Raw genomic sequence first — 12,622 nt, forward strand, 5'->3', positions numbered from 1 at the left:
AGAAGTGTAAGGTTGGTCAATGGCTCCAAAGAGCCAATGAAAATGATTTGCTTGAATGGATTATTCAGAACTTGGTTGATTTTGACTTTGGGCTGAAGTGTAACTTTAGCTTTTTGCCCCACATTGAAAAGAAAAAACCCTTTCCTCAGTTTATCACCCTTTTGTGTATTGCCTTTACCCCTTCGAATGTAAGCTCCTTGAGGACAATTTGTGATTTAAATCTCTATGAAATAGGTCCAGGCAGAACTACACTGGCCTGCTTTATGGAACTGGAAGGAACCTTGGAGATCATCTAGTCTAATTTCCTCATTTGACAGAAGAGCAAACATTTATGAGGTAGCTGGCTGGGGTGTGAGTCAAGACTGTATTCAGAAATTCTTTATTAATAGAATCTGAGAAATAGCTGTGGGAGGCTCAGAGGCCCAGAGATGGAAAGTGACCTATCCAAGGTCACACTGGCAGTAAATGGAAAAGCTGGGATTTGATCTCAGGTCCTCTGGCTCCAAATCTAGCACTTCTAATGATTTTAGTAACTGAGACCAGATGTGGCTAATTCTATGCCTACTGGGTTGTAATTACTTACCTAATTCTCATCCTCTGTGAATGGCTTCTTATTTTCAGGAATCTAACCAATGCAATCTTTTTAGAAAAAGAAATAATGGGGCCCTCTTTCTTCTGTAGTTCGTGTCGTGCTTCCCCAGGGATAAGATGAGAGAGATGTTGGGGAAACAAGGCCTAACCATCGTCATTGTCATAACAGTATTAATAGTGATAACTCACATTTATTTAGAGCATTACAGTTTATAAATTACTTTCCTCATAATCAGCATATGGGATAAATAGCACAAGGAGCATGATTTCTGATTTACAGATAGGGAAACTGAAGCGTCTTTAGAGTGGAGCCAGTGAGATGTGTTGGAGGGCCAGTGTTGGAGTCTGGAGGAGCTGGGTTCCAGTCCTATCTCTGAGACTCAGACTGGCCATGTGGTCACACACAGGCCAGTCACCTGACCTCTCAGGGCTCTAGGCCACTTTATAAGATCATCAGTTACCAGTGAGGTGCCCATCTGCATTGGTGAAGGGAGTTTCTACACCCAGACTTCTCTGTACCAATGAAGTCACTGATACAGATTTTTAAAAAGTGTCTATCAGATGTGACATCTCTAAGGGACTTTGCCCATCTTAAAATACTTTATTGATGTTTTTGCCTTTTTTCGGTACCCATTGTATTAGCACAGTGCCTAATACCTAAAGAGTGTTTAAGAAATGTTTGCTGATTGAATATATTAATGTCAGCTTTTACTTGCCAATGGCCACATAGATAATCAATTATAGAGCCTGTACTTATACCCAGTGTAGCTTTTTTGCTTCCGCAATCTTCCTCCCCCTCTGTTTTCTTACCAGCTTCCCTTTTCTACATGGCCAACATTAACAGGGTCAGAGCATCCCATATCTGTTCCCAGATCATTTGCATATCCCTCATCCCAAAATAAAACCCAAGTTCCTAAAAGATACTAAAGAAAGTAAAAAAAACAAACAAACCAAACCAAACAAAGAAAAAAAACCCTTTTCTGGCAATGAGATGGATGCCTCTATATGATATAGTAAGTTCTAGATTGAGTTAGAACTTGGCTCACCAAATATTAGACACATAGACACTGGCTATTTTGTGATCTTGTCAATGGGAAGTCTTTGAGCCAGTGACATTTATTGAGTATTTGAGTCAATATCTTAAACAGGTTGATTTAGGGAGTTTCTGTGGCCAAGAGAAGTAGTTAGATTAGACTGCTTCTGATATCCCTTTTGGATTCAGAAATTTTCTTGTAACAAATTGCTTTTATGTTTGTTATCTGTTGTAATTCTCTGCAGGCTGTGCTGCTTTGGCAAAGAACTAAGAAAGCCCAGCTCATGGACAGGATGGCTGTAGAGTCAATCCATCTAGCTTGACTCGGCTCCATGATTACAGATTTCATCTCAAACCAGGGTTGGCATCATGGGGAGTGCATGTTGGGCGTTACCCACATGAGTGGACTTAAGCCTTCACTGACTCAGAGGCCCTTTTTACATGTATGTGTGTCTTAGAGCTTTTTTCTGGGATCCCCTTAATACAGAATTTCTGATCGCAGCCTTGCCTCAAACCCGGCCTGTTTTCTAATAAATATATGCTTCTGGATACAAGAGAAAAGAGTATGAATAGAAAATGGCCCCCAACATCAGTGTTTGAAAATAACCATAATAACAATAGCAGCACACATTTACGTAGAGTTTTAAAACTTACAAAGGGTTTTATATACATTATCTCATTAGATCCTTCCTTGCAACTGCCCTATGGGAATAGGTATTATAGTATAGCATCAACATCCATATTTTACAGATGGGGAAACTGAGGCTTTAAAAAGTCAAAATTCCTGGTACATAACAGATACTTCATAAACATGTATCAGTCAGTTGGATGACTTGCTTATGGTCATATAGCTAGTAAGTGTCAGATTGAAGCTATCTTCCAGCCTTCATGTCCACCACTCTGTCCACTATGACACATTACCTCTATTAATAAACATTGTTTATTAAACTTACTTTGCAGTGATTTGCATTTTTTTCTTTCTTTCTTTTTTTTTTTGGGTGAGGCAATTGGGGTTAAGTGACTTGCCCAGGGTCACACAGCTAGTAAGTGTCAAGTGTCTGGTCTGAGGCCAGATTTGAACTCAGGTCCTCCTGATAGTGCTCTATTCACTGTACCACCTAACTGCCCTGATTTGCATTTATAGAGATGAGTTTCAATGCCTCTCAACTCTTTAGTTTCTCTCTCTAAGTCTCCATCAGATTTCTTATTCATGAGTTTCCATTCATTTTTCCTCTTATGTAGTTGTGTTTCTGGTGTGCTTTGTTCTTTTTTTTTTTTTGCTTTACATTATTTCATAAAAGTTGCTCCATTTTTCTCTATATTACTCATTCTTGCTGATCGGTAATTGCATTATAGTATTCTGTTACATTAATGGGCTACAATTTATGCAATCATTCCTCCATTGTTGGACATTTAGGTTGTGCCTATTTTTTTTCCTTTGCAGTTTCAGCTGATGTTGAAATGAGAATCTTTGAAGAGGCATATAATTAGCTTGGGGAACTTGGGGAAGACTATCTATAAAACTGTGCCATGGAAAAAATTTTGATAAGAGGCAACTTGGTATAGTAGAGAGAGTGCTTGATTTGGAGTCAGCATGACCTGGATTCAAATCCTGCCTCTGACATTTATTACCTGTGTGACTTTGGGGGTCACTTACCCTTTCTCAGTCTCATTTTGCTTATATGTAAAATGAGGGGGTTACTCTAGGTGATCTTGAAGCTCTAAATCTATGATCGTATGCGAAGGAGAAAACACATGTGTTGAATGGGATGGAACTGAGCAATCTGGGTTTAAATCTAGGTTCTAACACTTAATGACTCTGTGGCCATGGATAAGGCATTTAGACTCAGTTTCCCCATCTATAAAATGAAAATAATTATACATATACTATTCACCTCACAGACTATTTTGAAAAAAATACTTCTTTAGCCTCAAAACACTACAGAAAACAAATATTTCTTCTCTTCTTTTTTTAAAAATCAGCCATACTTGGAAAATACTGAGTTATTTTGTACGCCCAGAAATGTTAAAACATTTGTGACAGTCAGTAGGCTGTCAGAAGTTTTCACCTCAAAGTCTTCTGATTGTCATAATCTTTCTTCTTTTCCCTTCCTTTCCCCTCTCCGAGTTTAGTTCAGCTCTCAGGTACCGCTATGGCCAGAGAACTGTCCAGAGTGCTGAACTTCAACTTTCTGGTGAAAACTGGAGACTTTGTGCTGGGCATGTGGAAGAAGCTAACACATCTTCTTTAAGACTAATTTTGAAGGGGGAAATGAAATCACAGAAAACCAGTCTGATCAGTATGTCCAGAAGGTGTCGAGAGGGCAGCCCTATCACTTTATCTGTTGGATAGGATCTATGGGGTGATTTTTTTTTGGCTTTAAAAATTTTTTTTTTTTTTTTTACTTTTGCCGATGGTGATGGTAGATCATAAGAGATCCTTAATCTAGAGTTAGAAGGGACCTCAGAACATATCTGGTCCAACGGTGTCATTTTACAGATGAAGAAACTGAGGCCCTGAGAGGTAAAATCATTTGCCATGGTCACACAGGTAGTGACGGAAACATGACTTGAACCCAAGTCCTCTGACTCCAAAGCCCGTGGGCCACCTGTGTGACTCTAGGTGAGTTACTAACCAAGACTGGAGTAGGAAGGGGAGTTTAGGGGCAACTGTAAGGATGACTCTCTGTACGTAGGTTTCTTTGATTTCCTGAGGAGTTCCCTAAGGCTCTTAAACCCCACCGAGAGTCCTTTTTTTTTTTTTTTGGGCAATTGGGGTTAAGTGACTTGCCCAGGGTCACACAGCTAGTAAGGTGTCAAGTGTTTGGTCTGAGGCCGAATTTGAACTCAGGTCCTCCTGACTTCAGGGCCGGTGCTCTATCCACTGCGCCACCTAGCTGCCCTGAGAGTCCTTTTTCTGTATTGAAAATTTGCATTAAGCAAATAATTTGAAGAATATTAGCTTTCTGTTTCACAAGTGTCCCATGGTTTTGGTTTGAGCTGTGTTCTTGAGAGACAATATAGTGAAGTGGAATGAGTTGAAGACTGGGCATCAGAAGAACTTGGTTCAAGTCCTCATTCTGGCATTTATTAGCTGTGTGACCATGGATGAATCACCTAAACTTTCTGAGCCTCATTTGTCAAAAAACTAACAAATAAACCCCAAACCCTTAAATAAATGGGGATAGATTCAAAGAGTTAGAGCCTCATAACTTCTCTCAAAAGGTTGTGAGAAAAGTCCTTTGTAAACTCTAATGTGCTATAAAAACCTACATTGCACTAGAATTCAGGAAGATCTGGGTTTGGATTCAGTTTATATATTTATTAACTGTGTGAATGTGGGTAAGTAACTTCTTTGGCCCTCCATTTTCTGATCTGAAGAATGGGGATAGTACATTAGACTACAGGGTAATATTGAGGATCAAATGAGATAATGTATATAATGTATTTTGTAAGTCTGAAAGTATTGTATCAGTGTGATTCCTTATTATTATCATCAATATAGTTTAAAAAATTGTCATAAGCTATGTAAAAAACTCATCCAAGTCTCCATTCCTATGCGCCTCATATCCTCATCTGTAAAATGGCAGTCCTTATAGTACCTGCCTCGTAGGTCTTCTGGGAAGTAATGACTTTCCAGACCTTAAAGTGCTATAGAAATATGATTTATTTTTTGTTTTTATTGTTCCTAAGAGGGCTATTTTAGGCAAATCACATAACCTCTCTGAGATTATGCTTTCTTATCTGCAAAATGACGATAATATTTGCCCAACCAACTTTATAGGAATGGCCTGAGGAAAGTGCATTGTAAATAAATTTCTATGGAAATGAGTTGTAATATTGTTTAGAGTTTTCAAGTTATTTGATTTTAATTTTCTCTTTCTGTTTTCTCTCAACTTTTCAGATCTCTGATGGAAGGCATTTCTTGGTGCAGCTTATGAAAATAATGCAGTGAAAATCTTGGCCAGTTGTGGAAATATTGGCTGAATTCCAAACCCAAGTATAGCATTTCTTATATTCAGTTGTACCTCATCCTAGAAGAACCATGTATGGGAGCGCAAGAACAATCAGCAACTTGGAAGGTAGTCCTTCCCGGTCGCCTCGCTTGCCAAGGTCACCTCGTTTGGGCCACCGGAGAACCAGTAGTGGAGGTGGGGGAGGAACAGGTAAGACATTGTCCATGGAAAACATCCAGTCCCTTAATGCAGCCTATGCAACATCTGTACCAATGTACTTGAGTGACCACGAGGGGGTTGCGTCTACGACTTTCCCCAAGGGCACGATGACCCTCGGAAGGGCCACGAATCGAGCTGTGTATGGGGGTCGGGTCACAGCCATGGGGAGCAGCCCCAATATTGCATCTGCTGGCCTCTCCCACACCGACGTCCTTTCCTACACTGACCAGCATGGGGGTCTGACCACGTCATCTCATCATCACCACCACCAAGTTCCTTCCATGTTGAGACAGGTAAGGGACAGCACCATGCTGGATTTGCAGGCTCAGCTCAAGGAGCTGCAGCGGGAGAATGATCTCCTCCGCAAAGAGCTAGACATCAAAGACAGCAAGCTGGGGTCCTCCATGAATAGCATCAAGACATTTTGGAGCCCTGAACTCAAGAAAGAAAGAGTCCTACGCAAAGAAGAGGCAGCCCGCATGTCTGTTCTCAAGGAGCAGATGAGGGTCTCACATGAAGAAAATCAGGTAGGTCATGCTCAAGGTCAAGTTCCATCTTCTCTCTGCCCCCCCCCCCCAATCCTCATCCTCCTGATTGATTCCTAACAGAGCAATTGATACTTTGCAGGTGCTGGGACGTGGGCTGGAGGACATTTCGTGGCACAAAGACCATGTGTCTCCCTTTGAAGGAACCACCAGGAAGGGTCCATAACTTGGGGCGGATGGGAGGCTGTGGCTAGTGATCTTCCTCTTCCTCCAGGAGTCTTTTTTCTTGCTGCTGAGGAGGGGGACGGACTCGATTCATTTCTGCACTTTTGTGTGCTGGGTTTTCCCCTTTCAACAGTAATCTGAACGTGGGCCCGGCCAGCTGTCTGGAGGAGATGAATACACTTTACATCAGAATGAAAGCTTTCTCATCTTCTCAGAAATGAGGGGGTTGGACCATGTGATCTCCAAGGTCCTTTTTGGTGCTGATATTTGAATGTTCATGGAGGTCCATTTTCAATGGTGAAGTGGTATGGGAAGGGCATTAGTTTCTTACAGGGTTAGCAGTGTTCACTGAAGAATTGGATGTTAGGAAGCTGATGCTGAAGGAGTATAACGCATTGATCCTCTTCCCCCCATTCCCACCAATGACCACCCTTGGGTTAAGGGTACGTGACTGAGGCGCCCTCTATAGTTTGCCCAACTCTCTAAAGAAGCCTGCCATACTCATTTAGGTTGAAAATTGCCAATAAACCCAAAACTTTCTAGAGGCATACCTGCATGATACTGGAGAGGGAGGTGGTCAAAGGCATTTTGGAATGTCATTAGGATATCATAGCCACACCTCCTTGAGAGAAATTATTATTTTGCTATTATGTTAATAACCAATTATTAAATCAGGATTCAGGTTTTTTCTTTTTATTTTGTCATTTAGGGCCCAGCCCCTGTAGGTCAGTAAGGCAGTTTCTGAAGGACATGAGTAATTGATGAGATGTCCTTAACCCTCTGGGAACATGTTCCTCAATCTTGGATGGGACCCCACCCAACTAGGAAACCTTACTTCTGTTTAAAGTGTGAACAGAATTTAATCTAGGCAAATTCTTGCCACAAGGAAATTAGCCCCTGTCCTCGCACCTCTCTATTGGAGTCTAGGGTGACCCAGCTTATGAAGGAGAAAACCAACCAGAGAGTTCTAGATGGAAATAGATTTCCCTGTCCAGTTTGCTAGAGGTGGCTGAGTCTCATGATCAAGCCACATTTTCAATGGGAGGAGCTGAAGGCTTCTAGCCCATATTAAATGTCCACCAATCAGGGTTGATCTTTTACTTGTCAGGGGCACCCCCTTTTCCAACAGTATATTAAAGCTTTCAGCCTCTCCATGGTTTTGTCTTTGGTTATTGAGAGAAACCACTGATCATCAATTTATTAATTATTAGCTAGCCTAATTAATAAATTGATTATTAATTACCCAGAAACTCTGTGTCTGGAAGTTATAGCATCACAACCTTCAGAATCCCACCCTAGAGGCATTGATATCTTTCCATTCCCTGCCTGAGGGACTACTGTTACTCATCCCTGATCCTTCCTCCATGCTGTCTGTTATCTACTAGACTATCTCTGGTGCCTGTTTCCTGCTCTTCGACACTCTGGTTCCCAGTCTCTGCTCCTTATTCCCCTCTTCCTATGAAAGTGGCTCTGGGTCCAGTTCCCTGAACCACACTGCCTGCCTGATTGTATTTGTGTTATGCTCCTTCTGCGATGGTTCTGGTCCCAGCTCCATGCATCTCATTCCCTGCCAGGATATCTCCAGTCCCTGGTCCCTACTTTTCTTTCCTTCTTTCTTAGTACATTTTAAACAGTTGATCAATTGTATTTGAAGGGAAAATCATAGATGTTTTATATTCTCCAAGGGATAGAAAGAAAGGGAGAAAGAGAGGGCTGAGAAGAATCTGTTGGAATTTGAGTGTTGCAACACCCTGATAGTACATTACCAAGTGAAAGTCTTCTCTGGAACATGAGGATAATTAGATCAGTCACTTAAAAGCTGAAGAGGACCCTAGTCAAACATCTTCTTTCTTACAAATGAAGAAATTGAGGCCCAGGAAGTGACATGACTGGCCCAAGGTCACATAAATGGTAAGTAGAAGAAGTAGGATTTGAACCCAAGTCTTCTGAGCCAGCCTCCAGCACTCTTTTTAATGGGCCTGTAACTTCATTAGAATGGCCTAAAGAATCTAAAGTTTGCTATGAGGAACAGTAGAGTGAGGGGGTCTGGTGGGGAGTGGATTGTAATCTGCACCAATGGAGGGACGCTCACATTGATGAGATCACAGACCCATTGACGCATTGAATTATTAGGATAATCCATAGGGGTAAGCATTTCCATTTTTGCCTGTTTGCTGCTGGCATCTTCCTGGTTGAAGAGAAATCTTGGTCATTCTTATAGGTTAAAGTGAATGAAACTATTTGAAAGGCTGTGTCCTGTAGAAGAGAGATTAGACTTCTTTTGTCTGGCCCCAGAGGATAGAGCCAGGTACACGGGAGGGAGCTGCACTTCCTAATCACGATAGCCAAGATCCCAAAGTGTAATGGGCTGCCTGGAGAGATAGTGGGCTCCCCATCATTTTAGGGCTTCAGGCAGAGCCTGGAGGATCCTTCATTGGTTACGTTGTAAAAAGGGATTCTTCTTCTCCTTCCTCCTCCTTTTCTCCTTCCTTTCTTCCTCTTTATTTTTTCTTCCTTCTTTCCTTCCTTCCTTTCTTTTTTCCTTTCTTCCTTCCTTCCTTCCTTCCTTCCTTTCTTTTTCATAGCTGTGGAGGTCCCTTCCAACTGCAATTTTATGACTTTGGGATTCAAACTTGGAAACAACTCATTGTGTAAAGTGCTCTTGAAATATTTAAAAACATTTGACTCCTCCTCTCTCCACCCCTCCTCTCCCTCATAAAAACCAGGAGCCTGAAACATGTCAGAGAGGAATTTCAGTGTCTTGGTCAGGGCCGATGCCATTGTTCTGTAGATAGAGACAGTCTTTGGTGCCCTCCCCCACCCTAACTGTGCCCCTTTCTTCCCGCCAGGTCCTCATCCTCAGGGGCCTTCCTTTTGTCTTCCTGTCAGCTGCCTTTTGGTTAATTGTGGTACATTTGGAAAGAGCACTGACTTGGGAATCAGAACAGGGTTGTAACCCTGGCTCTGCCATTTACAACTTGTGAGACTTTGAATAAATGGCTTAACCTCTTTGGGCTTCTGTTTCTGCATCCACAAAGTGAGGGCATTGGGCTGAATAGTATCTACGATTGCCTCTAGCTTTGGAGTCGTGGTTCTTTGACCCTAAGAAGAAGCCTTGATAAAGTGTTAATTAATAATTGAGGTGCTAGTGTCCAAACCCTAATTTGTGAACCTTCTCAGGGCTATTTTTTCTAGCCTCGGCCAGTATTTTTCTCAGTATTTTATTGATGACCTGGACAAAGGCAAAGTGAGGCACGCTCACTCCATTTCAGAAGACAAAGTGGGTGGGCTGCCCCCTGCATTTCAGGACAGAATCTTGACAGGCTGGGCCTGTGGGCCCAATCTGATAAGATGAATTGGAATGGTGATTGACATAAAATCCCACTTTAGGTTAAAAAAAACCTCCATCCACTGTCCAAATAGAAATTGGGGGATGCGTGGCTAGGCAACAGTTTGTGGGCAACAGTGTTCTGGGAGAGAGGATGGGAGAATGGGCAGAAATGATTCTTGCCAACAAAGTGTTTGCAGCCTGGTTGGGGAGAACAGAAGCCACATCCTCATGAATTAGAGAAAAGGGAACTGATGATCTTGCTGTTCTGTGCCTTGCGCTCTCTTCAGTTCTAGCTTCTGCAGGTTAGGGAAAGATTAGAGTTCAGGGAAGGGCAACCTGAGGGGGGAAGAGCTTCCAGTCCTCGCCTCTGCAGTGCCTAGCAAAGTGCCCCAAACATAGCACATGCTTTCTAAATCCTTGTGTTTTGATTGCGATAGGAATCCATTGAAAGAACTGGGTATGCTTACCCTGGAGAGGAGAAACATTAGTGGGGTAGAGAGAGAGTGGGGAGGACATGGGAGCTGTTCTACAAATGTCTAAAGGACTGTTCTATGGAAGAGACGTTAGATTGCTTCAGCTTGGCATCAGAGGATGAAGAAAGGAGCAAGGGGCGATTGCTTCCTACAGGGAGGGATGATTTTGACTCAGTCCAGGAAGAAACTTCCTGGTGATGAGTTGCATCGAGAGACAGCGAGGTCTGCGCTCCTGGAGGTCTTTGAACAGCTCGATTGAGGGAACCTTTCATTTTCTTTATGGAAGTAGGTTTCTATCCTCAGATGGCCAGAAAACAATTTGATAAATCATTGGTTACTTATCTGAGCCTCAGTTTCCTTATCTTTAAAATTAGGGATCATAGATTTGGAATCAGAAGGGACCCCTAACCCAGCCCTCTCATTTTAGAGATGAGGAAACTAAGATGTAGGGAGGCAAATGACCTGTCCAAGGTCACACAGCTAGTGGCATGAGCTCTATGATCTCTGAGATCTCTTATATCTCTGAGAGCCTATATCTCCTCTTCCTTGAGAATTGTGTGGAAAATAGGGAAGACTTAGGACCTATGGACATTCCTCAGGGATGACTTTTATTTTAGTGGAATGGCATATGCCATGCATTTTCCTGCATGATCCTAGGATGGAAGGCAGTGTGGGATAGTGGAATCACATCTGGAAACCCGCTCCCCCCAGAAACCATTGCATCATTGCTTTTTCTAGGCTTAGTCTGTATTCCCCCTTCAGACTGCCATTGTTTAGCACAGTGCCTGGCAGACAGCAGGTGCTCAATAAATGCTGGTTATCTAACTGATTCTACTTTCCAGCCAAACCGTACTCCAGGAACTTCTCATCCTCCACATTCCATCTCTGGTCTGTGTGCATTTGTGTAAGCTGCATCCCCTGCTTCCCTCCTCATCTCTGCCTCCTAGAATCTTCAGCTACATTCAAAGCTCAGCTCAATTGCTCCCTTCTTTATGAGGCAGGGCCTGATTCTGCACTATCCCCCCCTCTCTCTTCCCCCTCCCCACTTCTGATAGTCTGTCCCTGAAATTACTTTGTGTATATCTTGTATTTCCTTCTAGGCTATGTGTTCTTTGCGTTGATAGAATTCCACCTCGAGGGCACAGTCTGCTTAGTTTTTGTCTTTGTACCTGCTACACACACCTCGCATGTATTTGGCAAAAAGTGGGTGCTTAATAAATACCAATTGATTGACTTCCTAGAAAAGAGGAATCTATGTCATAGCTTGTAGGAACTGTGTTGTAGGCACATAAACTGTAGCATACAATAGGCAGTTTTAATTGGGCTGTTATTGACCTACCTTGTGCACACTTGAATGGGCCAAGGTCATTGCCAACTCAGAGCCCTGTAGGTAACTAGCCTGGGGCAGGCCTGGGCTCGGGGGCAGAGCTGGCCATCTCTAGCTCCACAGAAATGAAAACAATCTGCTGGAAGTCAGTCCTAATGGTTTTTTTTTTTCAGATGAGTGTTTGCTCCAGTTTCATGTGTGATCCAGTCATTTCCATTTTGAGCTGGCAATTCAAAATGGCCCTGGCTGATTGTGTTGATGGACTTCCTTGCTGTCTTGGTTATTAATATGCTATAATTGGATAAGACTTTCCTGGCTTGAATTCTCCTTGTTTTCTTGTGCCTGGCAAAGCATGATTGAGTTTGCAAATTAGATTTTTTTTTTCTTTGAGAAGCAGTTTCCCTCTTGATCATTTCTTTGAAAAGGGGCAACACAGCTATGTTATGAGAAGAATGATTGCTTAAAATCACCTGACTGCATAATGGATGATATAATCTTTGAGGTCCCTCCCAGCCCTACATCTGTGAGCTGATGATTCTCTCATTCCAAACCTCTTCTATCTCTAAGATTTAAACCACCAGAAATATGGTGGGCCTCTTTGACCCAGGAACCAGCTTACGTAGCATCTGCCATCATTGGATATTGGATTGTAGCAATCAGGAAAAGGACGCTGGCCTCAGATGTTGAAGGGCTTTCAGAGTCAAATGCATGCAGGTAGAATGGAGCTCAGAGCTGGTGGATGGCCACCAGAGATTCTTGAGCAGGATAATGAGGTGATCAGCCCTGCTCCTTAGCAAGATTCTTTGGCAGCTGTGCTGAGGTTGGATTCAGGCTAATGAGCAGCCCTTTATCACTTAACTGCTTCCCAATGACTTGCATAATTTGAAGTAGGCCCTGGTGTGATACTGGCCAAGAGATGCTGTCCTCCTCACCAGGCAATTCCGAGCCCTGACTGTTTCCAGTGCAATGGGTAGTAATGAGA

General features: G+C 42.6%; 1 protein-coding gene across 1 annotated transcript in view; it reads left to right on the forward strand.

Annotated features, from left to right (window-relative positions):
• Positions 1–5,669: 5,669 nt before the first annotated feature.
• ERC2 (ELKS/RAB6-interacting/CAST family member 2) overlaps positions 5,670–12,622 on the forward strand; it is an 888,684-nt gene continuing 881,731 nt past the window's right edge. Inside the window, exon 1 of the mRNA XM_027835912.1 lies at positions 5,670–6,326. Within this exon, the coding sequence (XP_027691713.1) occupies positions 5,670–6,326 (657 nt within the window). The remainder of the gene's footprint in view (positions 6,327–12,622) is intronic.

Source organism: Vombatus ursinus, unplaced genomic scaffold, assembly GCF_900497805.2.
Source record: "Vombatus ursinus unplaced genomic scaffold, bare-nosed wombat genome assembly UNPS02014817.1, whole genome shotgun sequence".
NCBI classification, from domain to species: domain Eukaryota; kingdom Metazoa; phylum Chordata; class Mammalia; order Diprotodontia; family Vombatidae; genus Vombatus; species Vombatus ursinus.